Source organism: Filicampus tigris, chromosome 2, assembly GCF_054856515.1.
Source record: "Filicampus tigris isolate MCC_2025a chromosome 2, RoL_Ftig_1.0, whole genome shotgun sequence".
Taxonomy (NCBI): domain Eukaryota; kingdom Metazoa; phylum Chordata; class Actinopteri; order Syngnathiformes; family Syngnathidae; genus Filicampus; species Filicampus tigris.
In genome coordinates, this window is record NC_141218.1 from 9,220,194 (window position 1) to 9,238,522 (window position 18,329).

The window sequence follows — 18,329 nt, forward strand, 5'->3', positions numbered from 1 at the left end:
AAAAGCCGGTGTTGTGGCGTATTACCTCCGTATGCATGCATTTATGCATTTATGCATGAGGGTCCACTTGGGTGCTGATTCACTGTCAGTGCCGACCAGCCAGCTTGTTTTACATTTTAACTCGGTAAATGTTTAACATCCATATCTCAGTGTTGGCTTTAATGTTAATGTTTTTAAACTAAAACAACCTTTAACTTATCTTAACCCTCCTGTTATTATGAGGCCAAGTGACCCTGAATGAGGCAAACATTTTATATTGTCACTAATAATTAGATTATTAAAAAGTTAGAGGAACCGTACCAATTATTAATAGAGTAATAATGAAATATGAACAATGTTTGTTGGTGACACTGAGGGAATATTATACTCTCCTGGGTCAAACTGACTCATAGCTACAGTATTACAAATTGAGTCATTTTTGAATATTTCGTCTTAATAAGTGTAAATTAACATATATTTGTATATTACTTTTCACATTTAAAAACGTTTGACATTAATGGAGTTTCCTGCTTTAGCATGACGTATCAGAGGTAATACAATATTTGTTGCTCAGTAATGGCATTAACAATGAAAAACAAAACATGATTATTAGGATTTTTTCCGACTTGTTTGAAATATTACACATGCCGGGGGTCAAATTGACCGTGGTACATGATTCTGTAACAAAAGAGCTCAAATTTTAATTTGGAGGTGTGAGGTCTGAACGATGCTCCTGAATGGCCTCCTCAACCAATTGGAAATGCACACTACCAACTTTTAACCCTTCTGCTATGTTTGATTCTATGGTCCAACAAAAATGTTCATGGGTCAATGTGACCCGCTGCATGTATCCCCATTTACCAATTTCATTTTGAAGCCCTGTTGACCCGTTTGTGTCACAGTTGTACATGCAGGATATACATGCATGTACATTCCGCAATACAAAAAAATACGTATAAAATACATTTTCCTTCTTTTTTTTTTTTTTACAATATTTTTCAGATCAACCTGACCTAAACATAACAGATTCAACTGTATTTGCCACATTTAAAAGTCTTACAAAAATAGATGCACCTTCATGATGTTGGTGTTTATTGCCATTTGATAAATTATGTAAAATAAATCATAAATTAAATGTGAAAAAAGATGTGGTTAACCTGATTGACATTTTAGCCAGACATTTTCTATTTCATCGTTTGTAATTATTGAGAGAAAAAATATTATTATTAATTATTATTATACAGTAGCTCAGGACATCAGTTTTACTGATCGACAGAAAGTTTTTCTTGTCATCAAAGGATGCACTAAAAAGTTTCAAGAATCCATGCCCTAAATCAGGAAGTCATCCTTTTAAGCAGAGCTGGGCATTCCGAATGTGACGGACCAGTCCATCTATCCATCACTGACGGATGCCCGCTTTGCTGACGGTTGACGAATGACTGGTAAAATGTTTAAATAGACGGACTAAGCATTGTCAGAAGCCCCTTTTTTTCAATCCGTAATTTGTCCGTAGTCCGTCATTAGTCTATTTCTCGCAGCGGGGCTTCGGGGCGGCGGAATCACAGACGGAAGCCCGTTTAAAATTTGAGGAGGACCAGCCTATAGACGGGTACCATTTTCTTTCCCCCGGAAAAAAAGGCGGATGACGGACGACGGAAGGGTGCCTACAATGCTGATGGATGACCAATGACGGATGCTCAATTTGTAGTAAAATTCCGATCTCTGCTTTTAAGTCTGAAGCAGACATTTATGGGTCAATTTGGTCATTCAAAATTTAGCCCCCGACACCAGTTTCAACACTCGACACCAAATTAGGTGAGTATGTCTACAAAATGGTCCTGAAATTGAACATTATGGCGATTTTGGTTGGGAACAGACATTTGTTTGGCCAATTTGGCCATTCCCGCTTATTGGAAAAAAAAATTGCTACTTAAAACCAGTTTCACTAATTACCACCAAATTATGCGGTTATGTTTATCATAACAGGGCACATGAAAAAGTCTCATGAACCCATGCCCGGAATCGAGTAGAAAGTCAGCCCTTTTAGATTGAAGGAGACAATTTTCAAGGATTAGGCCCATTTTCATTTCTCCAAATCACTATTGCTTCTATTTCTACTACACTTTATTTTTTTCAGACTCTCTTGAAATGTTGCTCCCCACAAAAGTTGGTGCCTAGGGCAACTGCCTCCCCCCATTCCCCCTATGTACGCTACTCATTGGCAGAGTTTCGGGTGCAGATTGAGTCTGAGATGTAGCGTGAGATGAGCGCTCTCTTCGCCTCCAGATACAAAGTCTGCCTCTCGAACTGGCTAATTCCTTTTGCTTCCTCTGATTTATCTTGTTTTCCTGTGTTGTGTCAGCTCTTGCCCCCGATAACAACTCCTCAGCCCCCCCCCCCCCCCCCCCCCCCACTACCCCAGCCCCCAAATTGCATCAGCCGCCCATCGCTGGCTTAAACCGCAAAAAATCATCCAGCATTGCTATGTTTTGGATTGGACGTACGTCAGCGTTTGTACACATGGACGAAGCATCTTTTGATGGAATCATGTCATGTGTCGGGGAGCAAACAGCACAATGGGGGGGTTCATACTGTATGAGTGCTGTGATCTGACAAAGCTGACTCATCATTTTCAACGCTGTAAGAAAAGACAAGACAATCTTTTCACTGAAATGATGAAGCTTTACATGTCAATGCTGGGCCAGAAGTAACTCAAAATGATAAATGTTGAATGAACAACAAAAAAATCTGACTCCAAGACATTAAGATCAATTCAGGAGCAAGACTCAAGAAGAAGTCAAGAAAAAGACTGAGTTGTTTTGGCTGCAGCAGGAGCAGCCAAGATGTTTGGGGTTGAAACCACGTCAAGACAAAGACTGAGAGTGAAGATTAAGGCAAAACCAAGACCTTGTGGCTCTGTGAGCAACTAAACACCAAGAATTTGGAGAGTGAGCCAAATCCAACCAAGATTTTTGAGGTTGAGAACAAATAAAGACCAAGTCTTTGAGGAGTTGAGAACAAGTCATGACAAAGAATGTCCAAGTCCAAGGCTCTGAAGAGTTCAGACAATGTGGCGACAAAGACTTCAGCACTTAAGACCGAGTCAATATAAAAAGGTTGTAAAGTCAAGACCATGATTCATGTGGCCGTGACCAAGTTAAGAATGCAGAATCTGAGATCAGGTCAAAACCAATACCAAGACTTTGGGGTTTGAGGTCAAGCATGATCAATACTTTGAGAGGTTATGATCAAAACAAGACTGAGACCAAGTCGAGACCAAGAGTTTAAGAGGAGGAATAAATGTGGACTGAGACTTTGAGAAGCCAGACCACTTTAGGATCTGAGACCAAGACTGAGACAAAGACCTAAATGACAACCGAACCAAGACCGACCAAAACTTTGAGCAGCTGAGACCAAGTTAAAAACACATAATTCAAGAACTGTCTGGACCTCTAAACTTTGAAGATCCAAGACTAAGTTAAGACAAAAATTGTGAGGGGATGGATATTTTAAGGAGAACTTTTACCATGTGTAAAACACATTACCATGAGTCAAACTCACTGTGTTGAATGAACCACATGGAGGAGCTTGGTAGTGTTTAGGGTAAATTCAGCTTTTGGATTGTGTCTTTGCCGCATGCTCCCGAACGTAGAGAAAGACATTAAGAAGCTAAGAACAGCTTTTACCATGTGTCAAACGCACTACCAAGCGTCAAACATAGCAGTGCAGTGTTCAAAGGGTCCCATGTAGCCTTGCAAGAGGTCTGTGCTCCTTCAAACACTTTTGTACTTTTGTAGCAACGGTCTCCTGAGCGTAGTAGAGCACAGTAGAATGTGGTAGAATGCCTCCCTGATGGCAGCAGACAGTCGGCGGCTGGAAATGTGACAGGTGTCATCAAGGGAAGACCATCCAGTACACATTAGAGCGCTCATGGCTAGAAAAAAGCCAGGCGAGCCCCTTTGGGATGGTGAGTTGGGTCCCCGGTAATAAAAGGCTAATTAGCTACCCCCCCATCTACCGCCCCCTTGCTTTCATCACAGAGCGACACCCCGGGAGTGGGCCTCCCGCCTAATTCCATCATTTCCCTGGATGGATGTCGGCTCACGCATGGAGCCTGTCAGGGGACGTCGCTGTCGTCCTGATGGAAATTACTGATGTTCCCGGTGATGATGAGAAAAAGACAAACCACGACCGCTCGACAGACTCTTTGTTCATTGCGACATGTCAATCAAAACAGCTCGAGACCACACGTCCTTCTTCGGGTGGCAAGTGTCAAATTTCCTTTCATGTCAATCACAGGAATCACATGGCACACAGAGACACACAAAAGACTGGTCATCAGCCAATCACAGGAAACATATAGATAAACATTCACACTCACAACTATGGAAAGTTTAGTGCCTTAAACTAACCTAATACTTTTTGGGTATGTGGGAGGAATCCAAAGTGCCAAACAAAACCCATGCAAGTATGGTGAGAATAGACAAACTAATTCAGTCAAGGTTCAAACCCAGAACTTCAGAACTACAAGGCAAGGGTGTTAGCGCCTCTGATGCACTGCAAGCCGCAAGCTAACATAACAAAACAGAATCCGGCTTAGAGATGCGTAACCACGGCAACTTTGAAGGAGCCAACATGTCAGGATTGATTGGGATGAATTCCCAACAGGCGGCAAAGCGGCAAAGCCATCAGACGGTGGTGTCAGGAGGCTTTTCACTTACATTTGTCATCAGCGGCGGCGCTTTGAGGATGCCGACAGTGATTGAGAGCCCCGCGTCTTTTTGTCAATGAAGGAAATCATTGACTCTCCCCATGATTTTTATGAAAAGCACTTTTGGCCCCACGGAACCTTCCCATTCACCGCGCTTGACAAACGACAAGACTCTAACACACTTGACTCCTGAAGTTCAAAACAAGTGGTTAGCGCGAAGAATTTAATGCAGACATACTCCCGTTCGGTTCACTTCACATGGCCATGGCCTGGCATGATACAATGCACAAGCACTTGCCGTGCAATTGGCGTAATTCCTCCTCCCAGTTGTCATAGATAATTGTTTGTGTATATATATATATATATATATATATATATATATATATATATATATATATATATATATATATATATATATATATATATACATATATCACATGCGTGGGTGTTACTTTTTACACATTATTGACCAATCTAAAGTAGGGATGTTCCGATCAGGACATGACACCGATACTGATCATGCATGAGTGAGATCGGCCGATACCGATACCGATTCTGATCAAATGGAATACCTGTATATTTTTCCATTTATTTATGGTGACTGCTATTATGCAATATTGTCTGAAAAAAACCAGCCATATTATTGCCGTAATTTTGACAGAAATCGATATATATTTTCAAAAGCATGAAGAAATACAAAACCGTTCCTGGCACAATACAACAATTACTCAGTCACAAAGATAACTGAAAAACTTAAATTTACCAGCTTTTAGTAACAGTTTTTAACAGATCAAAATAATTAGCAGTCTCAAAAGACTTAATTATGCAAAAAGTCAAATAAATAACATGCCACCTAAACATTGCATGGTTCAGAATATAATCAAAGTAGAAAAATAGTCACACGCAGGCTTCACTTGAATAAACTATTCAATGAGTTCCTAAATTGAAACGACTCAGGAACTTGGTTTCGTGTCTTGTGCATAGACAAACTATCTTGTGCATTTGTCAACGGAAAAAAAGTAACGCATCATGCATAAAATGCAGCATGCGTGCAACATTGCTGATAGGCTGGTCTCTCATGGCTGTAGGCTGCGAAGCATGAGCTGCGGGTGATCTGATTTTTTGATCGGCAATAAAACGCTTTGATCGAATATGACGATCACGTAATTTTTCACGAAAATTGTCCAATCCTTATCGTTGCTCGATCAATCGGAGCATCCCTAATCTAAAGTGTTGAAAATGGCTTGCACTCGTTCACGATGCAATGCTAATGGTTGAACAAACTTACCATTTTTGGGGACTCCTGAAAAGTTACTATTTTAGAGGTACGTTTTTGCCCGACACCAGCAATATATACCTTTCACCTTTACTTATACATTAGGTTATACAGTAGGTTGATCCGACTGAGATTAAAAACTATTTTTCAAAAGAGACCTAGCCAAGGCAGGCAGCAGCAAAAACACAAACAGGGTTGGTCATCGATAACCGGAAATCGAGTGGAACCAGAACCATCATTCCGGTTATACCGGAATCGTTCAGATTTCAGAATGTTTCACAAAGTTTCGATTCCTAGTTAGCCGCGTGGAAGAAGCACGAATGAGGTGAGGTAGAGGAACCCCGGGCCAACTGTCATCAGCGTCATCTCTAATTCATCAACCCCAAAGCCATCTCGTACTAGGGAACTAGCCAAATGAGAGGAGGATGTGGAACAGTCTTCAATTCTTTTTGGACTCTTGTGTCTCTGGTGCAGTTTTAGCAGTGGCGGTATTTGGTAGCATTTCTCTTCCCCGCACTTCTTACATTAAGTACTTTTTTGTCCATTCAAATTTCAGCCTTTTTCATGTTGCCATGTCGATTCCTCATCAGAGACTTGTATAATTTAAACTCTTCTCTGTTTTGAATCAGATTTCAAATTCGCCACAATATTGTCTGTATTTTTCTGTCATCTGATTGGTTGGTCAGAAACCTGTTACAGCCCACATCCACTGGCAAAACACATCTGTAGAAATGTGCACACATTGCTGCATTTAATAATCATCATATTTCGGCAATATGACGTAATTTACTTAAATTTAAATATGTTTTTATCATGTCAGATCCATGTCATGTCATGTCATTTTCCAAACCGCTTATCCTATACAGGGTCGCGGGGAGTTGCTGGAGCCTATCCCAGCCGTCAACGGGCGAAGGCAGACTACACCCCGGACTGGTCGCCAGCCAGTCGCAGGGCACACATAGACACTGTCACTGAGCGGGAATCGATCCCACGCTGCCCGCACACAACTCGGGCGTGTGTACCACTACACTATCAGCGGACGCATGTCAGATCCATATTTCAGATTTATTATCATTACAAGTGCAACGAAAAGTAAGATGCAAACCATCTGACTTTTTAATCATCATGTCTATAGACAAATATTGATTGTCAGCTGCTCTAGACAATGCACATGATAGACATCGATGCTGTGGTGTTATATTGCCTTTTCTAATAATATTGATCGTTTGTATAATTCTGTTAATGTGATAGTAGTGGATTACATCAGAACCACCGAAGGCCCACGTACCAAATGCACGGCCCGCCACTGCTTTTTATTGAGGTACGGTGCCGAGTGCCACAAATGTTATTGGCTTTCAGTGAATTGTTTTAATGATGCGTCCTGTGCGGTATAATTATCAGCAGGGCTTCACTGCCGAGTTTGGCTTGTAAAGTCCGTGTCATGTGTTTCTTTATGAGCTACACCAGCAATAAACTTTTTCATCTTTTTACGAGCTTTCGCTTTTTCCACACTGCAGGATCACGTCAGCTTGGAACCGAGTTCATTTGGTTGATTTGCCAAAAGCACAACAAGCTACCAGCTACATTTTGGACACAAATGTTTTTTTTTTTTTAATTACTGGGGTTCTGGAGATCATTTGACATAATTACCTTTAACATTAGCTCAGTCTCAGACTCAACTATTTATTCTCGAATCAAGTTTAAACTGCAGGGACAGTGCGTCAAGGCTCGAAAAAATATTTTTTCTTTGTGGTGCAGATTTGCTAATAAGTTCACTTTATTTGAGGAGCAACTTCCTAATTTTATGGAACAGTTTCTTTGCAGTTTAATCTGAAGGGCCCTGAAGAAAGCAATAAATATATAACCATATAACAATTTACCAATTGGCTACTTTTTTAACATAACCAACAGTTTTTCTTTCTTAAATCACATGTTGAATAGCAGTAAACTTTATTTTCTTGTCTAGAAACACTTTTAGTGGCGCGATTTCAAACACAAATATAAATTTCAATTTAAACTTAGTATTTCTAAATGTGTTGTATGGTCCTTTAGCAAAGCTAACTGAAAAAAATGTCTAGTGAACTGTAATTTTTAGGACAGTCACTGTGCAGATCTCAAAAGCCACACTAAAGTCATAACTGTATTTTGAAAACAAACAACATAAGAGTATAAATATTCAGTATACTATGTTAATATACTTTTAACTTTACAGGCCACTCCTGCCGGTTGACGTACGCCATAATGTAATGCAATTCATTTCGGGATGTTTGTCGCAGTGTAGTCCTGTGTGTAATTTGCTCTCCAATTACTTATTAAATTGTCTGTTATTTTGCTGTTCAAAGTTGAATACACTCCACTTTTAATGCTGTTCCAGCTAGACTTCTTTGAAAAGTGTACTCCATCACCAAAGCACTTTATTCCATTGTTTCACGATTACTGGTATTGTCAATCTTGGGTTGGCTTAGCAATTAGCATGGCTTCACTGTCTTCCCTTGTCATCCCTTTGTGAGAACAACATTTGTCAGAAGAAACGAGAGGTAATGATTACTGACATAGTCAAGTCAGTCAACGCTCATTGCAAGCTAGCTGGTGCGGCCTAAGTGGCAACGAGCTTGCCACGACTTCTTACTTGTTGGCGTAGGTGATGTAAGTGTGTTGCGCCATGCGTGAGTGCGTCCATCCCACCGAAGCCTTGTGGGACCATTAGAAAAATGTAAAAATCTGTCATTCGCAGTTTTGCTATTCAAAGAGTTTTAATGAGGGGCAAAGGAATTTTGACTTGCAAACTGCCATGAAAAAAGTCTTATTTGCAGCCTTGTACGTATGTATATGATGGGTTCAATATATCAACATCAGATCAAATCTAGATATGTTATTATTTCTGCCCAGAACAACATTTTCAAGAATCTACAAATAATCAACACATTTTACCCTGGTCTTGGTCTCAACCTGATATCAACCCCTTGGTACAACCCCTTAAGTTTTTGTGTCAAGACTTGGTTTCAAACTGTGGTCTTTTTTTTTCCAACTCCTCAAAGACTCAATTTCTTGGTCTTGATGCGGTTTCAATCCCTAAAAATTCTGGTCTTGAGTTTGTGTTGGTCATTACTTGGTCTTGACCCATCAAAGTCATGGTTTGTATTGGTCTCAAATCCTTAAAGTCCTGGATTTGACTTGGACGTAGTCTTGACTTGGTCTCAGCTCCTCGAAGTCTTGGTCTTACTTGGACTTAGTTCTGACTCAGTCTTAAACCTTCAAAATCTTGATAAGATAAGATAAGATAAGATAAGAATGCCTTTATTGATCCCACAGTGGGGAAATTTTCGTTGTTACAGTAGCAAAGATATAGGTCACACAGGGGCGGCGGCATAATGTGGCCATTAATGTATAACATTGACGGCAAACATTTAGAATCAAACCTATGTAGATATACGCAGTAACATGTGTATATACACATGTGTATACACACCAACCTACATCTACATAAAAAATATGAGGAACACTCATTTCGGCCTGTACATAGTACAGAGGAAAAAATACTCTAAGTGACAGTGCTGCAGTGCTGTAGTGAAATGTAAGGAACAGCATTGGATAAAAATAAAACTAGACTAACAGTAGTGGGGAATGTTGAGTATTGCACGGTATTACAGTAGTGGGGAATATTGGGTATTGCACGATACGAGCTCAGGTGCAGGACTGCACAATTGCACTAATGACCGCCAGTTTGTAGAGACTACACAATGTTCTTGTTAAAGAGTCTGACAGCAGCAGGCAAGAAGGAACGGCGGAATCTCTCCTTTGCACAGCGAGGGTGTAACAGTCTGTCACTGAAGGTGCTATGGAGTGCTGTTAGGGTGCCCTGGAGGGGGTGGTCCGGGTTGCCCAGCATTGATGACAGCTTGGCCAACATCCTCCTGTCCCCCACCGAGTCCACAGAGTCCAGGGAGCAGCCCAGGACAGAGCCGGCCCTCTTGACCAGTTTGTCCAGCCGCTTCTTGTCCCGGGCCGAGACGCCGCCTGCCCAGGTGACCACTCCCTGGAAGATGACCGATGCAACCACCGAGTCATAAAAGTTCCTGAGGAGTGTCCCCTGAACCCCAAAAGACCTCAGTCTCCTGAGTAGGAAGAGTCTGCTCTGACTCTTCCTATAGAGGGCGTCTGTGTTGTCGCACCAGTCCAGTTTATTGTTCAGATGAACACCCAGGTACTTGTAAGTTGAGACTCTCTCAACATCTGTTCCCCGGATGTTCACTGGTGCAGGTGAAGAGTGCTGGCGCCTACCGAAATCCACCACCATTTCTTTGGATTTCCCCGCATTGATCAGGAGGCGGTTCTGCTGGCACCAATCCACAAAACCCTGAGTAAGTTCTCTGTACTCCCGATCATCTCCGCCTGTGATGAGGCCGAAAATCGCAGAGTCGTCAGAGAACTTCTGCAGGTGACAGGTAGGGGTGTTGTAGTTGAAGTCCGAGGTGTAGAGAGTGAACAGGAAGGGAGCCAAGACAGTTCCCTGTGGGGCCCCCGTGCTGCAGAGGAGCACGTCAGACACACAGTCCTGTGTTCTCACATACTGTGGCCGGTTTGTGAGGTAGTCCTGGATCCATGTGGTGAGGTGGTGCGCCACCCCCGCCCGCTCCAGCTTGTCTCCCAGTAGGGTGGGCTGGATGGTGTTGAAAGCACTGGAGAAATCAAAGAACATGATCCTCACAGTGCTCCCCGCCTTCTCCAGGTGGGAGAGTGAAGTGTGGAGGAGGTAGATGATGGCATCATCCACACTGATGCCAGGCTGGTATGCGAACTGGAGTGGGTCCATTGAGGAGCTCACCAGGGGGCGCAGGTGGACAAGGACCAGTCTCTCCAGGGTCTTCATCAGGTGAGACGTCAGCGCCACCGGTCTGAAGCTGTTGAGCTCCTTCGGGTGGGGGGTCTTTGGCACCGGGACCAGGCAGGATGTTTTCCATAGCTGGGGGACCCTGCCCAGCTTCAGGCTCAGGTTGAACATGTGCTGGACAATTCCACACAGCTGGTCTGCGCAGGATTTGAGGAGCTGGGGGCTGATGCCATCTGGACCCGCTGCCTTCCTCGCCTTCATCTTCTTCAGCTGGTTCCTCACCTGAGATGTTGTGAAGGCCAAGGCTGGACAGGAAGGAGTGGTGGCTATCTGGTGTAGCTGGGAGCTGGAGTCTGTGGAGAAAAGAGGGGAGGGGGTGACACGCCCAGCAGGAGGAGTAGGTGGAGACTGCAGCAGGAGAGACTGAGTGGAGGCAGGCATCTGATCGAACCTATTGAAAAAGAGATTCAGCTCATTTGCCCACTGCAGGTCCCCCTCAGTCCGGGTCTTGGGTTGTCCGTGGCCTGAGATGGTCTTCAGGCCCCTCCAGACTCCCCTGGCGTTATTCTGCAGCAGCTGCTCCTCCATCCTCTTCCTGTAGGACCTTTTCCCCTCTCTGATCCTCCTCCTCAGCTGGCGCTGATCTTGACTTGTTCTCATCCCTTACAGTCATGGGAACCGATTTCTGTTTGAAATCGTGCCTGTCTAGCCTTTGTGTGCACATTCTTGAATAACACACAAATGAATAACATCCTTGACATATTCAAACACTGATCAGTGCCTTTGTGGACTGGTAAAAGAATCTGGTGATTACCTCCACGGAGAGTCTGATTGTAGATTGATCGCAGTGTGAACTTAACCAACGCTGCACTTCCTCTTCGTGATGTGTCAGTGAGGCTGGCTGAGGAGCAGAAGCTGCAATAAAAAAACAAACAATTTAGCCCATAATGAAGTCATAAATATCATATTTTTATAAAAGCAGGGAAGGATCATAAAATATTCTTGCTCAATCTTTTTTATATCAGAAGTCTTGTGAACATCAAGGAAATAACTGGCGGTAAAGTAATATAAATACTATATTTACTGCACACATTTGTGGGAAATTTAAAATGTAAAAGCATACAATATAAGAACTGTCTCAAAACAATTATAATATAACATGAATGCTAATCAGTTTTCATTAACAATACCAGACTGAAAATGTAGGAAATGGAGATGGCACCGTTATTTTTTTTTCATATCCATCTTATGTTTAATAAAGTAGTGATACAATTGTGAAACCAGTGCGTCTTGACAAGGTCCGAACCACTCAGTCTTGTTCTTGACTTGGTCTCTGTCTTGACTAGTGATAGTCAGGACAGTTCTTTCCAGTGTACTGAATCATTAGAATCAGTTCATTTGAAAGACCAGTTGAAAAGAGCACCTCACCTTGTTCTGGCAAGACACTCTCACTCGTTCTTATTCCTCCTCTCCCAGTTACTTCACGTGTAGTCTGTTAAAGAAATTGTAGAAAGCGATACAAGCCTCATGTGTGCGTTTGTTTTGCACTTGGATGGACTCCACAATAGCCATTAGCTTGGGGAAATGGATGCCAAAGAAAGCTTATCCCGCATGAGGACGAAACCACTTGTGTTTTTTTGAATGGTTCGAATTGCGAATCACTCAAACACAGTATGTTCGACTCGTGAACTAGCAATGTCGTTCTCGTTCGCGAAAAAAGAATGGCGTTACATTCACTCACTGGCTTGTACAGTCCTTCCCATGCCTGATGCTGGCTGCTGATTGTTCGGAACTGAGGAAAGAACATCATGAGCAGTCACGTTCACTCAAAAGACGCAATCTTTTGAATGAAACACACACAACCTTCACCAACTCCGTCTTGACTTAGTCCGCACCCCTCAAAGTCTTGGGTTTGACTTGGTCTTAGTCTTGACTCAGCCTAATTCCCTCCAAGCCTTTGTTTTCACTCATTATCAACCTCTAAAGCCTGGTTCACACTCCAAGATTTAAAATTGTCGGCAGACTTGGAAAACCTGAGAAACCCCACACATGATAGAAAATAAAAACAATCAGGTATAAGTTTTGAACGTACAGTGTGCGGTGTGCAGCCACACGACAAAGTCAACACATCACACATGAATCGAATTCACTCATGAAAATTCCCATGTCTGACAGAAAATCTTGCAAAATCTCTTGAGATTAAATGTGAAGTCAGAGTAAACAAACATGGTGGCTGGAGAGGAGGCAGGGGGGATAGTTTGCGGTTTGTTTTTAGCAGTAAAAAGGAAAAATAGGTTTTGGGCAAAGGAGGGGAGAGAGCATGGACCGTCTGTTGTGCCATCACCGTTTTGATTGTGGATTCACCACCGTGGTTCCGTGCCCTCTCTTCAGATAAATTTTTGATTGGCTCCATGTCACTGTCAACTGGATGCATGCTCGTTTGTCCTTGGGGTACACCACACAAAATGAGAAGTCAGCTCAAAACAATCCAAAATCTAGAATATGCTCGATTTACGATCGTAGCAGCCCAAATGTCCCTACGAGTGGTCGAGATCAGTCCGAACACACCATACACGGCAGGAATATCTGTTAAGATTTTCTTTTTGAGCCATTACAATAATGAGAGAGTGTCCTCACGATTGTCAGGAGAGGCGATTTGGGACTAAAATTGGGCTATTTATCCTGCTGTCAACAGAGTTTAAGTCACGGTTGTGATTTAGTTGCATCCATTTAGGCTTTGTCTTGATCCAGTTTTAGTCTTTACTTGGTCTTAATCCCTCAAAGTTCTGGTCCCGACTTTGTCTCAAGCCCTCAAAGACTTAGTCTTGACTTGGTCCCATCCATCCATCCATTATATATACCGCTTGTCCTCACAAGGGTCACAAGGCATGCTGGAGCCTATCCCAGCTGTCATCGGGCAGGAGGTGGGGGTCACCCCGAACTGGTTGCCAGCCAGTCGTAGGGCACACAGAGACAAGCAAACATCCGCACTCACAATCACACCTAAGGGCAATTTAGAATGATCAATTAACCTACCAAGCATGTTTTTGGAATGTGGGAGGAAACCGCAGTACCCGGAGAAACCCACGCAGGCACAGGGAGAACATGCAAACTCCACACAGGGAGGCCGGGGCCGGTATCGAACCTACAACCTCTGAACTGTGAGGCGGACGTGCTAACCAGTCGACTTGACTTGGTCCCATTCACTCAAATACTTTTTCTTGACTCGGTTGTAATCTTGACTTGGTCTTCGACCCTTAAAGTTCTTAAACACATTCTTAGAATCAAGGTATCCTTAGGATTAGGTTTTCTGTAGTGATGTGGCACAAGTGTTTTGTGGTGTTTCTCTCAGAAGAATCAGAATTAAGCAGATCTTTGTGCCCCACAAATGTAATTGAATAAATGAAACTGAGTCAGATTGAGACTCTTTTGTTATCGTGTCTTCCAAGCCTTAAGCGTGAGGTCTACCGGGAGCTAGGTGGCGCAAACAGCTCCACACCAATGCCCAATTGGACCAAGGCGAGATATTTTAAACTCATAAAACATTCAAGGCTGTCCTGGAATTGGAGCCAAAAAGTACTTAGTGAGGTGTATGCAGATAATGAGAAGAGGAAAATACATCCTCATGAGCCCTCTGGCTCAGTGTTGCCAATCCATTTTGAGGAGATGTTGCTAAAGGCAGGTTTATTTGTTGCTAAATGATGTTGTCATTGCGTGAGTATGTGACTGCGTAGTTACTATGTTAGTCCAAAAGTTGCTAAATTATCAACAAAATTGCTAAATTACATCAGTGCTCCGGCTGCGGGTGACCTCTTTCAGGGAATGACGCTGCTGGCAAAGATTTATTTCATCCCAGCGGCTTCGATCGATAACGTGAAGCGCAACATGGCAGCTTGAGTTGCTCAGTGTACCAGCACAGGTGTTCTTCTACCTGCGTTGGCTTGTGTTTGGAGGTTTCGTCACGCCCAAACGAACCCAATTTGACCACAGCGCTAACCTGACGTCAACCAGAAAATGGAGGCACACGGCTGGAAAATCTCTGGCTGTCACAGGTGCGACCGCGGCGGAACTAGACGGCGGCGTGCCAAGATGAGTTCACAACAGCGCCATCAAACATTTACACGCCAACGAAATAGTCCTCATCGTCCTTAGCATCAACTTTAAAGTAGCTAATTGTGATGAGACCTCCTCATAATGTTTAGTGTACCATATTTACATTATTCATCCATTCATTTTCAATACCACCTATCCTTATTTGGGTAGCATGTGTGCTGGAGCCTACCCCAGCTCACGTCGGGCAAGATGGGTCGTACACCCTCGACCAGTCACCAGCCTATCCCGGCATGTTTATGTTACAATTTGTGTCGCAAATTATAGCCAATGAAAATGCATGGAAGCTTTCACTCAGGTGAAAAATCCATTTCCGGTTTCTGAGAGAGCGCCGGGACACAGCCGCTCACCATGCGCTGTCAAATGATAGAAATACAGTCCATACAGTACACATGTTGTTTTAAAACAATATTCATAATTTCATACATACCTGCGGATGAAATACTGAGGCTTGTGGTAAAAATATACATAATTATAAATGAATGGAAGTGAGCCCCACCTTTCAATATCACCCCACTTTTTTCATTTTTATTCCCACCCATGTTCTCGTTCCGTTACAACCTGCATCTTCCTTGACCTACACTCAATCTTTTTATGGATTAAAAAAAAAAAAGGTACAAACTACTCAAAATGTGATACATGTTTGCACAGTTTTACATCATATTGTCTATACATGTCTAATTTACCATATTTGCATCCTATAGAATTCCTATACACCTCTAATGTAGCATCTTTATGTAAAACTTTAAGTTTAATGCAATTTACTTGAAGGTAATAAATTTAAATAGTTTCTTTCCGTTTTTCAAATGTTACATTTCTTTGATGCAGCTTGCATCAAGGTGTAAAAAAAAAAAAAGTCTTCACAAGTTGTGTGCGTGTAAGTGTCTGTGTGTGCGTGTGTACTCGCTGTCTTCTTTTAGGCTTTTTGAAGCCTTTTTAGGGCCCCATAAAATCAGAAGCGGGCCTCTGCAGCAGTAGCCCGAAGAGGAGAAATGTTCCCTGGAGCTTGTGCGTCTCAGCATGCTCCTAAAAGCTGAACGTCTGCCGCACTTTGCCTCGCGCCGCACAACACTTTCATCAACACATTTCACACTTTGCCGTCTTCATTATTTACACGGCGCCCGCCTTTGATGCGCCCATGCCGGGCCTCTCTGCAGGATTCGGCCAGGCCGAGCTCGTCTTAGGGTTTATCCGACAGGTCGCCAGGGGAGTCGCAACTCCGATGATGTCATCTCACTGAAAAGCTTTCATCAGACACAGACACCCCAGGAATGTCTCTAATTCTTTTTATCATTTAGTTCATTGGACTCCAGTCATATGTAATGTTCTTGTACTTTTTCCCCCTCCGGTTTCTGTCTGAGACTCAGCCAGATCAAAGTCTTGGTTTTTATCCAGGTCTTTTTGGAATAAGGGCATTGCTTATGTTTGGCGATGTGGGTTAGGGTCATGGATTAAGGATAGGAGGTTGGGTTGGGATACGATTTGTATTTGGGGTTGGTAGGTTTATAGGTTAGGGGCTGAGACTACTGTTAGTATTGGGGGTTTACTATTCTGGATAGTGTTAGGGTTAGAAGGTTCGGATTAGCATTAGGGTTAGGGGCTAGAGTTGGATTTTGGGTTGGGGTTACGGATCAAGGTGGTTAGGGTCTAGGCTCGTTAAATCTTGGTTTGACTTGGTACTAGCCCCTTAAAGTCTTTGTCTTCGGTCTGTCGAGACCCTTCAGTCTTGGTTGTCTTTACACTCTCTGAACCAGCTACGGTCATCTCCAGCTACGGTCCTCAAGGGCCGCTTTCCTGCCTGTTTTCCATCTGTCCTTGCTGAAACACACTTGATTCAAATGATCAGATCATCAGCAAGCTCTGAAGAAGCTTGATAACAATCATGTTCTTTTGAATCAGGTCTGTTGCAGCAGCATCAGATGGAAAACAGGCAGGACACAGGCCCTTGAGGGTAAGGGTTTGGACACCCCTGCTCTAAACCCATCAAAATCTGCATCTTGACTGGATCATAGCACCTTAAGGTCCTATAGGTCACTCTTTCAAATGTATTAGTGTTTTGGTCTTTATTATGTTTCTCAACCACTCAAAATCTTAGTTGTGACTTGGTCTCAGGTTCTTAAAGTCTTGTTCTGATTGAGTCTCATCCCCTCAAAGCCATGGTATGGTCTTCAATTTTTCATAGCTGCTTAAATTCTTGGTTTTGACTTGGTCTCAGCTCCTAAATGTATTTTTCTTTATACCCCCTGAATCTTGTGTCCTTAAAGTGTTGGTCTTAAATCTCTACTTAAATCCTAACAATATCTTGGTCTATGATATGCAAAATCTTGGCTTTGACTTGGTACGTGCTGCTTTAAGACTTACTGTAACTTAGTCTCACCCCCTCAAAGCCATGATATTGGCTTAAATTATTTTCAGCTCCTTAAAGTCTTGGGCTTTAGTCATTAAAGTCTTAGCCTTGACTTGGTATCACCAAGTTTTGGTCTTGACTCTGTCTTGACCACTCAGTCATGTTAACAACAACATGTTCCTGGGTTTAGACAATATATTGCTCTCAAAGCTTTCCAAAATTGAACATTGTGACTAAAAATAAGTCAGATGCCAATAATTCAGAAGCCTTTCATTAGCCACAAGCATCCCGGGAACACTTTAAATTATTCTCATGATTTAGTCCAACAGGCTCCTGTCAAACGCATCACAGAACGCATCCTGGTCAAGGTCCTGGTCTTGTTCTTGTGCTTTTTTTCTCTCTGCAGCCGTTATTTCCTTTGTCTCACCATTTCAGTGTCATCGTGTTAAAGTCGTCTTTTTTCTCTCCCCTCTCTCCACTTCATGTCAGTTCCGCAGCGCTTCAGATTCTTGTCTCCCTCCACCCTGCAATCCTATCATGGCAGCCATCTCACACTCGAGCCGCCACTCCATCGGCGGCTTATGTTTGTTTAATACCCTCTGGACTTCTCTGGCCGGGATTGGGTGTCTGAGGTGCGATGCCCACAGATTTCCAATTGATGGGAAGAAGCGAGCCGAGGCAATGGAGCGGTCGACCAAAAGTGTTTTGGCCCAGAAAGCGTTTGGTGAGTACTATTTACCGCTGAGAACGGGCCGACCAAAGTGGAATGGAAACTGAAAAGGCTTCAGTGGAGAGCTGGGAATTCATTTTTTCGAGTGAAATTGCATTTTTTTGTGCCAGCGTGTTAAGAGCAGTGACATCCTTTTGCTTTCTCCTCTGTCCAATTCCTGCTGACGTTCTTTCCAGCCACTCACCTGCTTTTGATTGAGGTCCATCCAGAGAGTGTTTATGGGTTTATACATAATCACTTCCTTATATAAAGACCTCACACTAGGTCTAAACCAGAGGTGGGTGAAGTTTGGCCCACTCCATTTTTGAATTCAGCTTGCTGAGAATTTCCATAATCAAGAGACAT

At 42.9% G+C, this 18,329-nt stretch overlaps 1 protein-coding gene across 1 annotated transcript in view; it reads left to right on the forward strand.

Moving 5' to 3' along the window:
• Positions 1 to 17,867, forward strand: part of LOC147151301 (protocadherin-1-like) — a 202,301-nt gene extending 184,434 nt beyond the window's left edge. The window contains exon 5 of the mRNA XM_086017293.1: positions 17,744 to 17,867. Coding sequence (XP_085873419.1) covers positions 17,744 to 17,847 — 104 coding nt within the window. The 3' untranslated portion in view covers positions 17,848 to 17,867. The remainder of the gene's footprint in view (positions 1 to 17,743) is intronic.
• Positions 17,868 to 18,329: the final 462 nt, after the last annotated feature.